Raw genomic sequence first — 17,154 nt, forward strand, 5'->3', positions numbered from 1 at the left:
TACAGCTCTAAGTCCGACGTTATCAAGCCGCATCTTGTTTGGGTTCCGTGTGTCGTCTGATTCATAAGGATGAAGGCACACTGTCAATTTTTTCATGCTGTTTTTGTCAGGGGTCAAGTGGTGACAAAGCTTCCTGCTGGCTCGGTAGCTGAGTCTGCTTTCGTTGGAATGTAGTAGGAGTAGGAATCATTTTTTAATAGGTTGAACAGAAGGAGGATATGGTATTAAGATTTTGATTTGTACTGCAACTTTACAAATTATTTATCAGTTGTTTATGGACAGGTGGGAAAAAAAATGCTGGACTTAATTATCCTACTAGCAGCAGAACAATGGAAAAAAAATGTCGCTTTCTCAAGACAGAATGCAGAAGCAGCAAAGAATAAAAGCAGTGGTCCTAAAATTGAACCTTGTGGAACCCCAAAAGACAGTGCAGCTTAGCTCCATCCATTTTCTATAGCATTTGACCTTTGGAGTTTGGAGGAAGATTCAAACGCAGACTAGCTAACCAATATTGCTGCTAGCTATTTCCCCATCCTACTAAAAACAATATACACAACTTTACACAATATACAAATTTGCTTTTCATTATGGTCGAACAATGATTAAATAATGTACTGCTGCACTCTTCCAGAACATTGTGCACAGATATGTTATCAAACGGCCGAGATGTACTCTCCTCCTCCATCCTCATCCCTCCTACATGTCATCTGCTTGCATCTCTTATTTCACCGCTCCGACACAAACAACTCACAGCAATCCTCTATGTTTCTGAACACTGCGGCTTTTATAGTAAAACCTCTTGCGGCATACGAGTGTGACTACTGTCTCCATGTTTTTGGAAGTGACAGTTCAGATACTCCATTAGTTTTTATTCAGTGTGAATTTCCTCCAGGTCAGTTCCAAGTCAGCTGATTCCTCTGTTAAATGCTGTTCATTCCCACACTCAAAGATTTCCCATGCCGTTTTTTAACCTTAACACTGCACCACAAATGGTGCATCAGCAGTTGACAAGGCCAAGCGCATGGTTGCACAACGACTTGGCAGCACGCTCGCATGGTTCAGCCCGTGAGCAAACGCTGGCTGGATGATAGATGACAGTTTGTATTTTTATCCAGAAGGATGACTAACGGCTCTGTCAGTAATTACATGCATTGCCTATGTAGCAATTAGACCAGCCGTGATATTATTTGTGCAACTTGTCTTCTTGTTGGAATACCGTGCTAACATCTAATTGATTGTGATTTCATGAAGTCTGTCAGGAAAGTTCTAGGACTGCTGTGCAAATCAAACTGAGTCAGTTGACCAACAGTTAGAGATGTTGCGCCATTCGTGTGGTTCAGTGCACCAGAAGAGGCGAGAGTTGTGGTAGTACAACTCATGGCATGATAACACACCTGACTATGGTCTGAGCATCTGACAGTTCCTAGTAAAAAAAAAACATAATCAAATCACATTGGCTGTGGACAATCTGTGGCAGTAATGAGTTAAAAAACTGTACAAAATCACGAGTGACTCATTTTAAGCATAAAGCGAATAAAAATAACCTTCATTGAGTTAAAGCAATCCAGAGAATGGTGGAAATGGTGATTGGGCACACGTCATACTTCTCCAAAAAAGTTGAGTCACTGCTTAAAATAAAATGGGGAATATATAACAGACGTCTTTTTTTCCAGCGTGGGCAGGCGGTGTCGGCAGTAAATTGTCATTTTGCTCCCTTATATGCATTTAGATTATAGAGGGACATATTTGACCACCCATGTTGTAAGAGGAGCCAATGAATTTATGAATGGAAAATAGAGGCGCTGCGCTGACAGGCAATGCGCACAGACACTTTTTCAAGTGCTGCCAACACCTGGTGTGCCCTTTAAGGAACTCTGGCTGTCCCTGAATGCATCTGTGAAGCGGGGAGGGTTAGGGGCGAAAATGACAAGTCACTCCTCAACGTGCTCACACCCGCCCATCCAAGAAAAGCCTCTTGGTTGGTCCATCCGTCGGTCACTCTTTATCCTCCCCCTTGTATTACTCCGGCTGCCGCTTTTGCGCGTGTGAATGTGTGTGAGGGAAAGAAAGAAAGAAAGAGTGGGGGGAGTCAGGACAGAACCGAGGAGCAGTTGGGACTTGCGCAAGCACGATGTCGGCGCAGAGGACGACCCACACGGAGCCCCGCACGATGGAGCGCCTTTTTACGCAAATGAGCGAGTGCGTGGAATTTGGGGATCCGTAACGCCTTACGAGCTCAGCGACGGATTTTAACATTTTGATTTTAATGAGCACTTAAGATTCCTCCCTTCCCTGCTGTGCTCTATACAAACAAAACGGACATCCGAGTTATTTCCACGCTGTGCACGCGGGACGTTTGTTGCGTAAAGCGCCATGAACGACACGAACAATCAAGCGGTAAGCTTCTGCCTTTCTTATTCCTTGACAAAGAGTTCCACTGAGCTGCGTGGAAAATATCAGTCACTTGGCATCGACCACGTCACACGCTGCGTGGACTGCCCGTGCCGCGTTTGGGTCAACCTCCTCATTAGTTGCGTGGGTAATTAGGCGCCCGGCCAACTTTGACACTGCTGCCACGCTCAAGCGTGCATCCTGTTCACACCATGTGTGAATTCACACCAAGTTGTTTCATTGCAATATTTTTACACTTTCCAAATTGGTACTCGTTGATTCACTTCTGCTAAAATGATGATACCATGTCATGTGGCAAGCAAATGTGCACCAATGGCATGCTAGCATACTTTGAATACTTTTGGTTCGCCTACATGTCTAAGTATAAGTCAACACATGACTTATCTGAGCCTGTTCTTTTTGCGTGTACATTTCCAGTGACGCATGAACAGCATGTGGGCCAGCGCTGTCGTTTTTCTTACATGCACCGCTTAACATGCATTTTCTGAACAAAAACAATTTTGGTGTCATGTGGAAAAGCTTGTTACTTCGGAATCCATTTTCTAACGTTCGAACTTACAGGCGTCAAGTGAATTCCTTAAAGGGGCCTCTGACATGTCTGCGTGTACTTGTGGCTTTGCACAACCACCTCTAATTAGCATTTGTCTGTCACTGATTTAAATCAGAAGAATCAAATATCTGCCGATTTATTTGTAATATCCCCGTTGTGTTTGTAAAGTTGGGGGCCTGGCCCGGTGAGTGACGTGGGTGTCAGCGACCGGGGAGCTCAGAGTTGAGAACACGAACGTCTCCTGTCGGTTTTTAAAGCCCACGTCCATCAGCATCAGCCATAAATTGTCAGAGGTTGACATGTGCTCTTTCTATTCCCGGAATGCAACCACAAGCATGCTGGCTCATTAGCCGTGAAAAGGTCGCCCATGTGCCACAACGTCTTGTCTTTTTGATGCGACAACACTTGAGGTCTGCGCCACTTGATTGCATTAAGCCATTACAGCGATTTATTTGAATGCCTTCCTTACGCTGCTTTTCATTGTGTCTGCAAATTCTGCAAGCGCGGCAGGAGCCAGAATGGAATCGGCTTACAATCAATAACCGCTCACTGCAGAGAAGCCGCACTGGCTGTCAGTAGATCTGCCTCTTCAGACGCTCCTCTTCAGATAGCTATGGAGATAAATATCTGGAGTGTAATAGCTTTCTCCCTCCCCCTGCTGCAAGCACGTGGATGCAAGTTTTTTTTTTTTTTTCTGGAGGCAGTGGAGGTCATTTCTTTTCTCTTTAATATACAGTACGTACAGCTCCTGTTGTAAAACCCGAGCGATTCTTGGAGAAGAGGTGAGGGGTTGCCGGGCAACACTATTCCATTGGCACATTTCTGAAGGAGAAGCGGAACACTGTGTTGGAATTTAATGTAGAGGTTGCGCAACTTCGCCCCCCCCCCCCCCAATATGTCTTAAACAATTACAGTCACTTAGTCACTCAGAGACATCCAGCCTTTTCCTCTGTGGGAAAAAATAATAATAAATGACTAAATGAATACATAAATAAACTGCCTTACTCTATTGGTTCATGAAAGCAGTTTTTTTCTACTATCAATATATACAACTTGTTTTTACTGTTGCATCTTTTTTTGGGAGCATTTGTTTACAGCTGCTCGAGGCTGGAGTTGATTTTAATTATAGGAATGTGAACGGGTTTAACGCAGAGCCCCTGGCCTCCTCTGCCTTCCTCTTCCGCTTTCGTTCTTTTATTCAAACAATGATTAATTAAAAGGAAAATAATTTCATCTTTAGAGTTAATTATTTCATAAAAAAAAAAAAAGAAGCATTATTTCCATAACGCAAACTGAATGTATGATTTCGGATTTTTCCTCATTAGCCTTAAAGCGAATGTCTCCAGTTGACCGCGTGCAAAAAAGACAGAACTCCATTTTGGGTGAGGAGCGATAACGAGGCGGCCGCAGGAGCGACAAACCGGCGCGGTCGGTTATCTGTCTGCAGCTGAAGCAGCGGATCAGAACCGACCACGGTTTGACTCGATATCTCGTTTATCAGAGCAAGCAGACGCTCAACTGCCACTTATCTACACCAAGCTATTTGACCAACGGCTCCTGTTGGCTCAGCGGAATTACCTTTGTGTTAGCGATATGCTTAGACCCGCAAGAAGCGTGCAGAGTCACGCCCGGCCAATTTAATCTCGTGCTGCTCACGTGATCAAAATGTAGCACTGCAGCTTTTTATGATACACATATCCTCACCTGTTTAGTAACACATGAATGTCACCTTTGACCTCTCGTCTGTGGTACTTGATTTTGAGAAGAAATGTTACAAAGTGTTGCTGTAGGAGCAATTAGGCCAACATGGCATTGTTCGGACTGAATCTGGAGCATCAGTAATCAGAGCAGGCTCTCTGGGCTCCTAAGTGGCGGAGAGTGGAAAAAAGGATTCGATAATTGTCTCAGGTTACACGTGTTCTTCGTGTGTGTCAATAATTCATCCTTTTACTTTTCTGCTTTTAATTGATGTCAGCGCTCCATCCTTTTGCAATAATGCTCTTCAGCTTTATCATCTGAAAAAAAAAAAAAAAAATCAATTTTCTTCTACCAAAAGGTTCTTGGCAAGGAGAAAAAAAACTGTATTTTTTTAAATGCATATACTTACAGTAGAGCCTGAATGTTCGCCTATTAAAAGGGTCACTCAAGTGATGTGCATCTCAAACTCTGGCTTCATGAATATTCTAATTGCCTACTTTGACTCCAGGGCTATTGCAAGTCGATAGTGAGTCAAACACACACACACACGCACGAGCCTAGCTTGGCAAGGTATGCCGCTCTGTCATTATGGCTCCGTCTTTGGCTCCGTTCACCTTCCTGCCAGACAAAAGCGTCTGCATAGCTGCTCTCACTTGGGGGGGCACATGTGCTTCCGAACACATGTGGCCGTATACGCTAAATAAGGCAACGGTACTAACAGTTATGAATTATGGAGCGCAATAAAAGCAGCTTCAAAACTGCCGGGGCCTTTGGCTAGAAAAAGAGACTTGGAATAAATGACTGCTTTTCCGTAGCTCGTACCATCCAACAACTCTCAATATTGTTTTGCTTGCAGTGGGATTGTGGAGTCCCTGCCATTTTGCTAGGCTTGCAATTCTTGGAACTTCACTTTGGATTAGGAAAGCCCAATTGTATACAATTTTAAACAGAGATATTTTATTTTCAGTATGCTCCACTATGCCTAACTAGATAGATAGATGCTCGTTAGGGCATCCGAGGTAATTAGCGTCGAAAAGCTTGGCACTTGTGTGAATTGAAATTGTCAATTGGCAGGGTAGGTTTGAAGGGGCTGATTTGCAAGCGTCCACTCATTAGAGCTCTTCAAATGTGCATCGCTTGGCAAATGTTGGGCTTGGAAGACAATCAGCCCCCTTTCTTTCCCCCCTTTGTGCCCCCCCCCACAAGCTTATCCTCATTATAGCATCCCCTTTTTATTGCTGCAGCGCCCCCTCTTGGCAGCAATTGCTCTGAGGCTAGGCGAGACCTTCAACATTTCTGTCAGAGATGCAAACCAGCTTGTTGTACCGAGAGCTGTCAATCACAGCCATTCGGTCCATTTGATATGTTTGAGAAAGAACACACTGGACAAGCTCAGCGGGAGGCTGTGTGAAGGAAAATCTTTTCGAGTATCTTCCCACCTGTGGATATGCTCAGCAAGTGTGAAAGAAATCCAAGTACATGCTGCCTTCTCCAACTTTCTCTTTGACTTTGGTAAAAAAAAGCCGGTTAATCATCTTTTATGCCGCATCACAGACACTGTCGGCATGCTGGACACGCGTGTGCGTGTCTTAATTTATGAATTACCTCCCAGCCACCAGACAGTATGGCCTGCCAGGTGCTCGCATTAGGATTTCTCAATGAGCGTTGGAAAAAGCAGCTCTCTTTTGGAATTTTGTCAGACGCTTAGCCACGGGGCCAGCAAATAATTATACAATGTAGAAGATACAATTGAATCATGTCTGATGTTTGTCTGAGTTGCTCTCTCCTGTTCTGTGTCAGTGTCGTCCCGCTCGCACTTCATGTTCGGCTTCGCCAAACAGGAAGTCAGAGGAAGAGGGTGGAGAGGAAGGCGAGGCACGTAATTGTGGCTGGCTGATTGAAAGCCAGCAGCATACGGCTCTGCTCTGTAAAGTCCCCTGGGTCATTCTTGGATTGGAAGTATCTCAGACGTGTTTATTTCCACCGTGGGAAAAGAGTGTTACTTCAATGGAGTGTCATTTATTTAAGCCGTCTGGTCCGGTCAAGGCGTACAGGTCAAAGTTCAAGGGTCAGCGATCTAACCGAGAAAACCTACTCGCGATCGTAAAAAAAAAAAAAAAACATTGCCTGCCATCTGCGAGGGCGTCAGATCCCCAAGCCACACTTGTATATTTGCGTAGATGTTGTGTGTTGGTGCGTAAGATCACACCAGTAGACACACTAGTGCGGAACAACACAAACACACTAAGACGACATGACCAGATGGGGGGGTCGCTGAACATGTGACCATCTGGTATCAACTGCAACATCAAAAGATTTTGCTAAAAGTTGATTTGTAAGAGTAGCATGCTTGCTTGCTATTCAATGTGACCAGGAAGATCATTATCATGTGGTATCAAGCGGTGTTGCTGGTTTTGGTCGAAGGCTTCGTGTGAGATCCTGGCTATTTGTCTTCTATTCTGAGGTGCCCGCAAGGAAAAGCCCGCTAATTAAGCTTCTATAAATACCGGACGTTTGCATCACGCGGGTCACGCTTAAACCTGCTCCAACTGGACTCATCCTGATACAGTCTGAGCTAGGCTTTGCTATATTATCTCTTCAGCTACTACATGGCCAATATATAATAATAATAACAATACATAATTGCTTTATGTTAGAAATTGTAGTGTAGATCGCGTTAGCTCGTTGAAGTGGATCTAATGTTGTGCTACGTAACGTTCGACATTATCTACCAGATAATGTTGTTTTTCTTTCATGTCTTCTTCTTACGTAATTTTTTACGCAGTGCCCCCTAGTGGTCAGACTGACAGTCCGCATAACTAAAATGCTCTGTGTTACAGGGAAATATGCAAATGAATGTCAAAATGTCAGTATCGGCACAATATCACTCCCACAATTGAAGATTGAGTATCGGACCTTTCTTAAATGTGAGAACCTGTACTAGGAAAAACGGGTATAAAAATTCCCGTGCTCCATCTGCAGTTCTAAATGAAAGTACTTCTTTACAAAGAATACATTTAGCCATAGATTGTTTGCAAATTCAAGTTTGTAGAGACTTGTGTTTACATTTGGTCACATGCAGTTTTCATCTTCTCCCTGATACTCGATTGCACGTTGCAATGACAGTGTTTAGTGGTTTGGCCTCTCTGCATGCAGGGACTATATTTTGATCTTTTTCTGTGATTTACTGCTTCTTTTGGAAGCGTCCGCTGTCATGCAGCGCTGCTCTCGGCAAGCCAATTTAAAAGTTCACCGTGTCTAAGCGAGAACATTCGCCCCTCTCCCACTCAGCCCGTCACTGAACAACAAGCGGGGATTCGTACTGGCAGGTAGAGAGGAGGTGTTTTGAGGATGCTCAAGTGGAACTGATGAGCTACGGAGAAGAAAATGAGCAGGGGAAGTAGCAAACGCTGAAATGAAAAGAATGAAAAATTCATTTGAAGGCATGGAGAGGATGAGGAGGGATGATAAATGTTGGAGTCAAGGGAGGGCAAGCACGCAGAGAGAGAAAAAGCAAGAGATTAATTGTGTGCGCTTGCTAATGTAGCGTTGAAGTAAACAAGTGTGCACGCAGGCAGACAAGGCAGGCAGCAAAATGACAGCTGAGTTAACAACTGCACTCACATTTGTTTCATTCAAATTTTCCTCCATTTCTTTTCAACTGCATCTCAAGGTCACTCCAGGTCACATTTTCTTGCGTCTTTTAAAAGATTTTGCATTTGAGTCCATTTGGTCATCGTAGGAGGAAGCCATATTGTGTAATTTATTCCCAGGGTTCATTATAAAAGGATATTTTGGATTAATTATTTCATTTGAGGCTAGGCGAAAGCAGCTGGTGGGTTTGTGTTTTTGCGCATGTTAAGAATTTAGCAGCGATGGTTACACACACCAGCCTGTGGGTAAAGCAACACGCATTTTGTATGTCTGTTAAATATTTCATTTACTTTAATTATAGATTCGGTAGATTTTAGTACTCCGTCGTCGCGTGCTATTTACAAACCTGCTTCGAGTGCAACTTTATACATTTCGAGACATGGTGATGATTTGACATTCTTCAACGTGCATGTTGGCATTTTGTCGTTAGCACCTAGGTGGCTGCTCGACGGGGGGTAGGCTCCATGCTAAGTGCCAAACAGCCTCACCGTTTTTACTAGCAACACACACTTGCAGAGTGATTGCCTAGTTGATTGATTAGTTTATTTGAACCCTTAGTTTAATAGCTAATAGCATGTAGAAAAATATGAAGTAAAGACTTATTTTTTTATATATTATATTATATTATATTATATCATTATTTCCCTTTCCCTGTAGGACAGCGACATCCAGAAAAAAATCGACCATGAGATCCGGATGCGCGACGGGGCCTGCAAACTGCTGGCCGCCTGCTCGCAGCGAGACCAGTCCTTGGAAGCGGCCAAGAGCCTGCAGACGTGCAGCACCCGCATCATGGCCTACATGTCCGAGCTGCAGAAGATGAAGGAGGCGCAGGTCATGCAGAAGGCCACGCGGAGGTCGTCCGACGCCGGGTCCATGGACGACCGACTGCCGTGCAAAGGAAAAGTGGCCATATCGGGCAAGTTGCCGTTGATACGTTTGATAAAGCATCACGGTGCCCGAGAAGTAGACCCTGGATGGACGGACGATAGATTCTTGATCACGCGTAGTGTAATTTGATTCCGCCTGAGCGACTCCTCACGAGTGCATACTTGGGCGTTTATTGACTGCGGTGAGCATGCTGACGCGCTCACTCCGCCCATCACATCGCCGGCGAGGAAAGCAAACGAATGATTATCGAGTGGAGAGCGCCGCTTGTCTCATGGTGACATAAATCACGGCAGGGAGCACGGCAATAATAAGGGGGGGGGGACACACGCTTAGATTCTTTCGAGCTGTTGATTAAGCCAATGAGTGACTTATGTCTTACATGAGCACACGGTCGTGTTGTGTGCTGTAGTTCATCTCAGAACACGGCGATGACCGTGTTTGTCGTCTAATCCTTGTGTGTTGTTGTCATGACAGATCTGCGTATACCTCTCATGTGGAAAGACACAGAGTACTTCAAGAACAAAGGAGGTGAGGAGCCGCCGTTGCGCAATGGCTGCACAATGACGCATGCACATTAAGGGGCCATGTTATGGAAAGATGGCTTTCAGAGAAAAACTGCTTCCATAACAGAAATGCTACTAATTGTGCTTGATGAACTGCGCTCTTCTCCTTTGCAGAGCTCCATCGCTGTGCAGTGTTTTGCCTGCTGCAGTTAGGAGGAGACATCTTCGACACGGACATGGTGATAGTGGACCGCACGCTCACCGACATTTGCTTCGACAACACCATTGTATTGTGAGTTTCCCTCAACTGGAGCCGGAAGCCGACACATCAAGCTGATCGATGGTCTTGTCTCTCGTAGCGGTGAAGCCGGCCCTGCTTTCGAGCTGCGTGTCGAGCTGTACAGCTGCTGCTCGGAAGACGACTTCTCCGCGGGGAGCACGCCCAGGAAGCTAGCCAGCAAGCTGAGCTCCTCCTTAGGTCGCTCGGCCGGCAAGAAACTGCGGGCGGCCATGGAGCCTGGGCCCTGCAGCCCAGTGAGCAATGGAGGGGCCTCGCCTCTTCTGCTGCCCGTTCCTTCCGTACCGTAAGTGTGGCGGCAAACCTACAAAAAATGCTTCCGTTCGGTTTGCAAATCATTTCCATCACAAATTCTTAACTCCACTACCAGTGTACGGAAGAAAGAATGGTTGAATTGTTTAAGATGCTTAGGTGAAAATTAAAATAAAATAAAATAAATAAATAAAAGTTGAATAAATGTCAGAATCATCTGTCCACAGGGGCCCCAAGTACCACCTGCTGGCTCATACCACCCTGTCGCTGTCACACGCCCAGGACAATTTCCGAACGCACGACCTCACCATCTCGGGCAACGGTTAGTGTCCGCCTCCGTCGGTCTGACATTCTCCTTTTCCTCTCTGCCAAATTGGCCATCTGTCATTTCTTTCTTCTTTTTGTCAAGCTTTTGTTTGGCTTCCTGGCTGCACTCTTCATCATTTTGCTGCATCACTCCCCCCTCCCCTCCCCTCCCTGTCCTTCCTATACTCCCTGACAGACCGCCATAGTCAAGGTCGCAGCAATATAGGCTGCTCCAGAGAGGTGACTATGGTGTAAAGCTGAAGCGATAACAAGGGTGCCCGGTGTTTTTACTCTTCAGCTGTCCTGTAAAATGTTCATTGGTGCCACAGAACTTGCAGCTGCCACTCTTTTACACCTCTGCACCTCCAGTTTTGTCCTAATGGCGGCATTGTTTGTGGGCGGACTTAACGCTGTGCATTTCTGCCCATGTGTAGAAGAGTGCTCGTACTGGCTGCCTCTCTATGGAAGCGTGTGTTGCCGCCTTGCAGCCCAGCCTCAGTGTATGACCCAGCAGATGATGAGCGGACCTTTAAAAGTGTCGGTAAGTTGAAAGCAAAATGTACTCCTTTGTGTGGGCTTTTCAATTTTCTTGGCTGTTCAGTCCGAGCTTCACCTCCCTCGTTGAGGTCAACAGGTCTTTTTGCCTTGGCCAAGGATTTTTATTTACTTATTTCTTTTGTGTGCTGTCAACATGTTCCTTTTTGTGTCATGAAAGCAGTTGGGTGGCGGCCCTCCCAGTTGGACCAAAGTCTACGCGGTCTTGAAAGGAACCAGCCTCTCCTGCTACCAACGACAAGAAGACGTCCAGGACGGTGGCGTGGACCCGGCTTTCACCATCGCCATCAGCAAGGTCCGAAACTAAAGATCACATCGTCCCTTATGTGCTTTACAATACGTGACCCCAAAAATATGTTATTCATTTCAACACTATTGACAGTCTTCATGACTCATACCGACCCTCTCATCATCAGTTCTTGTATTTGTGATAAATATAGTAATCATGTGTGACGTGGATGTCTGAGGGGCGGGGCATCTCAGAATTTCCATTGTGACTCATGCCAGACGCTTCTTGTCTTTGAATACAGCTGAGCCATAACAAAGTTTACCTTTTGTCAGAAGGGGGGAAATTAACGGTGCAACACTGCCATCTAGTGGCTCTGTTAAATGCATCTGGAAAAGGATTCCTCAAGGGCAATTGAATGAAAATTGAGAGTCATTTTGTGCATGTTTGTTTTTTCCTCCCAATGCCTTCAGGAGACGAGGATACGCGTGTCAGAGAAGGACGCTCAGGGCAAAGCTCAGAACGTTTGCATCAGCAACCAGTACGGCGGCGAAGACGTCACACACATTCTCACCACGGACAGTCGCGAGGAGACGCACAGGTGGATGGAGGCCTTCTGGCAGCACTTCTACGACATGAGTGAGAACGTCCTCTGATTATTTCATTTTTTAAACCCCGCCCCCTCTTGACTGTGCCGTAACAATCATGGTGTCCTTCTCAAGGGCAAGCCCTTGTGGAAAAAAACAAGAACAAAAAAATCTCCATTTCCACCACACAGGTCAGTGGAAGCAATGCTGTGATGACTTGATGAAAATTGAACAGCCGTCGCCACGGAAACCAACCCCCGTCACGCCGAAGCAGGGCTCCCTTTACCACGAAATGGGTACGACGTTTGCATGTAATCGCGCATGAAGTAGTGCCGTGTCTGCTGAAGTGCGTCTGATCTCTTCAACTTAACAATCTGCTTTTCTGTTTCGCACTCTGACTTGACACTGTGACTCACGCTGTCCTATTTTCTCTGCTCCTTTTGACCCCGTGTGCTCTTCACTCCCTTTGTCTCCTTGACCTTTTTCTTTTGACCCTCCAACATGTTTTCATTGGCCAAACTCCACCCACTTCCCCATCCTTTTCTGTCTCCACGTCGCCCCCTCTTGGCTGTTCCTAAATACTGCCGGCAGCCCCCCTTGCCGCTCCCTCCTGTGAGGGTCTTCTGCTGCAAGACAATGCTGTGTCCGCCGAGATTCGTGCACTTCTCTCATCCTATTACAACGACAGGTGACGTAGCAGGAGTAGGAGGAGCCTGTGTGATCATGTCAAATGAGCCATTTTGTCATTTTAAAAATGCAGAGGAATGGAAAAAATAGGACATAAATGAAGGGGGAAAAAAAAGAAAGTGAGTCAGGCCCTGCTTGACTATACAAGTGACCTTTATTATTTTACATTAACAAGCAGCAACACATTTTATTTTTTTATTTATTTAATCAATTAGATGGCTCCACCAACAAAAATAACAAGAAATAGTCACCATGGAATTAGCCATTAGCACAACATGCTTCCTAGCCAAAGCAGGAGTGTCACATTAATTCATTTTTCGTTGCAAGTCGTCCACTTTAAGTCAACTTTTTTTAGAAGGTGTAAAAAAAATAAGTCCAGCGATGACGGCGTCCTCGCCTCTCTTCTCCAGTTATTGAGTCTTCGGACGAGTTCGGCAGCAACGTGTCGGACATGTTGGCCCGGAGGATGCAGGAGTTGGCACTGCGCAGCCAGCTGGGCACCTCTCCCACCTGGATGTCCCTCTTTGAGGAGAACCACCCCAAAAGCGCCGGCCCCCCTCGTCCTTGCAGCTCCCGCCCGGCGGACTCCCAGCGCCTCACCCGGAGCCCCGCCAGCCCCTCGCGGGCTCCGCTATCCTCCAACGCCAGCCTGACGTCAGACAGCGACAGCCACTGCAGCACCAGCCCGTGCTCCCGCCACCACGGCTGGCCCGAGCCCTCACCGGGCTTCTCCCTGTCGTCCCCGTCCCGCCACCGGCCGCGCACGCTCTCGCTGGATGCCAAGCTCAGCACGCTACGGGGGAGGGGCTACGCAGGAGGGGGCGCCTTCCACTACACCTGCCGGCCTCCCCCTTCGTCCCGCTCGCCGCTGTCCCAGCGCAGCGCGCAGACGGCGCTGTCCGGCTCCACCTCCAGCAGCAGCTCCAGTAACAGCGAGGGCGGACACAGCCCAGAGACGTCCGAGTGCGCCGCCTTCTCGCGGCCTTCGCCGGCCAGACGCAGCCTCAGGAACCTCAGGGCCAGACTGGACCCCCGCAACTGGCTCCAAAGTCAGGTGTGACCTCAAGCCCAGGAAGTGAGACTCGTGACAATCAATGGGAGCTACTTTGAGACATTTGGGCTCACGCTGCTTGGGAGCACCTGTCCACCTTTCCCCGTTTCAAACTGGAAGCTACTTTTGACTCACGTTCATTCACTCGCAGTTTTGTCGGGACTAAATTAAGTGTTTTTCTAACAAAGGTGTCCGGTATGTATGCTTTCATTGCAAGTGAGCATGTGGTGGAAGGCCTTTAAAGCTAAGGTGTCCAAACTACGGTCTGGGGGCCATTTTCGGCCCACGTCAAACAATATACTAAAACTAACGTTTGCCTCGGGAAGGGCACCACTGCACTTTTTTTTCTAAACTTGGTGGCAGAGCAGAAGAAGAAGTTGATTCATCTCTCATTCCTTGTTTTCCACCAATCACATGTCCGCAAAATGTTTATTTATAACACTACAAGGATAAAGATAATTCAGGTACAGCAGCTAATCCACTTTCTACCCTCTGTCAAAGGTCATTTTAGCACAGATTTCTCGTGTAATCCAAATGTGTATACAATACAGTAATATATAAAGGCGATTTAGAATCGCTTAATCGTGTTCACCGACACGGTGGGATTGGTTTTAGCATGTTGGATTTTTCCCGCATGCGGCCCTTGGAAGAAAAAGTCTGGACGCCCTTGCAAATACTGTGATCTGTCGTTATTTAAGAATATTCACACACAAGTATGATCTGCTGTCACTCCACCAGGTTGTATTGTTGCTATTTTGATCCTTTATTCATTAATTGGCAATTATATGTCAACAATTTGAGATGATTGGATTATCATAAACTGTTCAATCGAATTTAATTCAAGTGCACTGGTCATTACTGTGATTGCTTCAAATGGTTCAAATGAGGAAATCTGTTTATTTGCTGAAGGGGGATTAGAGCCACGTTCTAAATTGATTCTTATTGAAGCATACTTTATCAGTTCAGCTCAGACATCCATTTTCCCCTTTTTACTGAAAAGAAAATTGTCAAATGCTTGTAAGTGGCATTTGTTACTGTACTTAAATTTGTATAAATTCACCAATAAGATTCCCTGCTCGATCTTTGTGTTCCATCGTTGTGGATGATTTGCAGCCTTTGTGTTTCTGCATGTACGCCATCAAAGGAGACATGAGAAATGTGTGAATAGAAAATTAATAATAAGAATAAAATGGTTTATCAATTTAGTTTCATTTTTCTTGTTGGTATTGAGTATTATCCACTAGCAATGCTTTATCCCCCAAAAATGTCTGACATCTGAAATGTATTTTTAAAATGTCATTTTTCTCAGTTGGTTTAATTCAACCAATCTTTCTTCATTAGACCTCTACAAACGAGTTAACCCTGAATCGACAGCGACTGGGGGAGATGAAAAGTATGGAAATAATGGGTCAAAAAGGAAAGTACAGGTCGGAGGCTTTATTGTCAGCCGAACCTTCAATAGTATAAAGCACTGTTACGAACATGGGAGGTAGCAGATGTGTCTTGTATGCATAGACAAGTACTACGGCCATCTTGACGTTACTTCAATACCTCAGTGCTTGTGCTATTAAAACTTCTCATGTGCAATACATACATTAAAAAAAAAAAAACATACAACAAGTTACTGTATATTAACCCCAGGCAAAACATATTGAAATCATCAGAGCATCATTTCGCTTCATTCATGTGATCCAATGGCAACATCTACGTTTGGCAACCATTATTGAAGGAATGTTCTGTGCATGTGTGCGTCCAATCAGCAGCTGCGGCGCGGGTGGGTCACCCCGAGCGCCACGGTGGACGCTGTCTTCCAGGCCCAAGTGTACAGCTTCCCGTTGCACGTTCCCGCTCTGCTGATGTACGAGCTGGCGATGCGGTGGAGGCGTTTGGCACCGAAGGTGTTGTAGTGACCCGGCAGGACTTGATCCACCTGTTCGTTTGTCGTTTTGGGAATTTTCAAAGCATTTCATGAGAAGTGTCCATGGTGTGGTGGAGCTATTTTTTCATTAGATGTCCAAAGTGCATTTTGAATGTCTTACCTGTTCGCTGTCCACTAGGCCTATGAGGCGCTCGCAGCTGCTGATGTAATCGCCGACCTGACTGTAGGGCAGCCAGTCGATCATGGAACCGTCGTACACCACGTCGCCGCTGAACAGCAGCTTGTTGTCGCCGTCGTGGAGGCAGATGCTGCCCCGGGAGTGGCCTGGCATGTGAAGTACCGTCAGCTGCCTGTCCCCCAGGTTGATGACGTCACCTACACGGGAGACCAAATTGATTGTTTCTCTGCTATATGGTTCAGTCACTAGGTGAGATGTCCAACTCCCCCCTGGCACACACACACATCAGTCCAGCTGCACTGCAGTATTCTGACACAGCAGAACCTGCCTGTGTGTGTGTGGGTCTAAATGACCCATCTTGGTTGGCCTCTTTGCACCTGTACTCAAAGGCTTCACCGGAATGAATGCTGTTTATTGTCTGCCAGAGGAAGTGAAGACACTCCTGTACTCTCGTAGTGCATCTATTAGACGTGTAATAGGATTTTCATCGACCGCAACGCTTTTAAAGAAAGGGTAGGAACCATAATAATGGCTCCATTATATTTCTTAGTTGCCAGTGCATTTATTGTTGATATGAAGGAAACTTTTGGCAGATTTTTGAAGACTTTGACTTTGAAGACGTGGGAACGTGAAGGTGTGGTTGTCGAAGTGAATGTATCGGATTATGGAATTGGCAGCTGCGAATTGACTGGCAACCAGTTTAGCGTGTTCCTCGTCCAAAATCTGCTGGAAGAGGCGCCAGCCAGCTCAGTCGTGCCAAAGGATGAAGAAATAGCATCCACCAGCCCCTGCTCGAGAGCCACTCTTACCTTCTTGCAAGATGTGCGTGGGCTGCACGGCCTTGACTCTATATTGCCTGGCCCTCCAGCCGGGACTGGGAAGTTCAGTGATCTCATGGTCACGGAGCCAGGTGACCGTCTCGTAGTTGTCCCCGTTGACCAGCGCCTCCACCTCAGCGCTGTGGACGCCCACCTGTTGGAACTGATGCAGGCCGCCCGAGTGGTCGAAGTGGGCGTGGGTGACGATGGCCAGCAGCGGGTTCTTCCGCTGAGGGTCCTTGCCCAGCAGCCCCATGGTATCGATGTAATCCGGAAGGCTCCTCAGCCCGAGTCCCGTGTCGATCACCAGGTCCTGGTGGGAGCCTCGTATCAGCCATATGTTAGCCCGGTTCGGCGACTGGAAGAACCGTTCCTGGATCCAGTAGAGACCGTCTCCGAGCGACTTGTGAGCGTACCAGTCGGTCGCGGACATCCCAATTCACGCACGTTCCACGCGTGGATGAGGCACCAATGGAGCTGTCACCTTGATTTGAAAGCTGCTAGCTTCAGTGAAAAGGTGAGATGATGTTTTCATTGACGTGAAAGCCGCGGCCGCTGACACACCCGTGAAGGACGAGAGCGTTGTGATTGGACGAAGATGCGGAAGAG

General features: G+C 46.5%; 2 protein-coding genes across 6 annotated transcripts in view; one reads left to right on the plus strand and one right to left on the minus strand.

The window, feature by feature from the left end:
* The window catches only part of rtkna (rhotekin a), a 33,678-nt gene extending 18,803 nt beyond the window's left edge, over window positions 1–14,875 (plus strand). For 2 of the 5 annotated variants that reach the window (XM_088376317.1, XM_088376319.1), the window contains exons 2-11: window positions 8,972–9,233; window positions 9,680–9,733; window positions 9,883–10,000; window positions 10,068–10,292; window positions 10,486–10,580; window positions 10,999–11,105; window positions 11,280–11,414; window positions 11,819–11,984; window positions 12,124–12,228; window positions 13,030–14,875. In XM_088376317.1, the coding sequence (XP_088232443.1) occupies window positions 8,972–9,233; window positions 9,680–9,733; window positions 9,883–10,000; window positions 10,068–10,292; window positions 10,486–10,580; window positions 10,999–11,105; window positions 11,280–11,414; window positions 11,819–11,984; window positions 12,124–12,228; window positions 13,030–13,679 (1,917 nt within the window). In that variant the 3' untranslated portion in view covers window positions 13,680–14,875. Of the gene's footprint in view, window positions 1–1,959; window positions 2,398–8,971; window positions 9,234–9,679; window positions 9,734–9,882; window positions 10,001–10,067; window positions 10,293–10,485; window positions 10,581–10,998; window positions 11,106–11,279; window positions 11,415–11,818; window positions 11,985–12,123; window positions 12,229–13,029 lie in introns of those variants that run through there. The other 3 variants (XM_088376321.1, XM_088376320.1, XM_088376318.1) reach the window with 3 other exon arrangements.
* Window positions 14,876–15,087: 212 nt separating this feature from the next.
* mblac2 (metallo-beta-lactamase domain containing 2) lies at window positions 15,088–17,139 on the minus strand. Its single transcript, XM_088376325.1, has 3 exons — window positions 16,537–17,139; window positions 15,710–15,924; window positions 15,088–15,600 (listed from the first exon to the last, which is right to left on the minus strand). The coding sequence occupies exons 1-3, from the start codon at window positions 16,976–16,978 to the stop codon at window positions 15,427–15,429; spliced, it is 831 nt and encodes a 276-aa protein (XP_088232451.1). The 5' UTR covers window positions 16,979–17,139; the 3' UTR covers window positions 15,088–15,426.
* Window positions 17,140–17,154: the final 15 nt, after the last annotated feature.

The sequence above is a fragment of the Syngnathus floridae genome, chromosome 5 (genome assembly GCF_059516105.1).
Source record: "Syngnathus floridae isolate MCC-2025c chromosome 5, RoL_Sflo_1.0, whole genome shotgun sequence".
NCBI lineage: Eukaryota > Metazoa > Chordata > Actinopteri > Syngnathiformes > Syngnathidae > Syngnathus > Syngnathus floridae.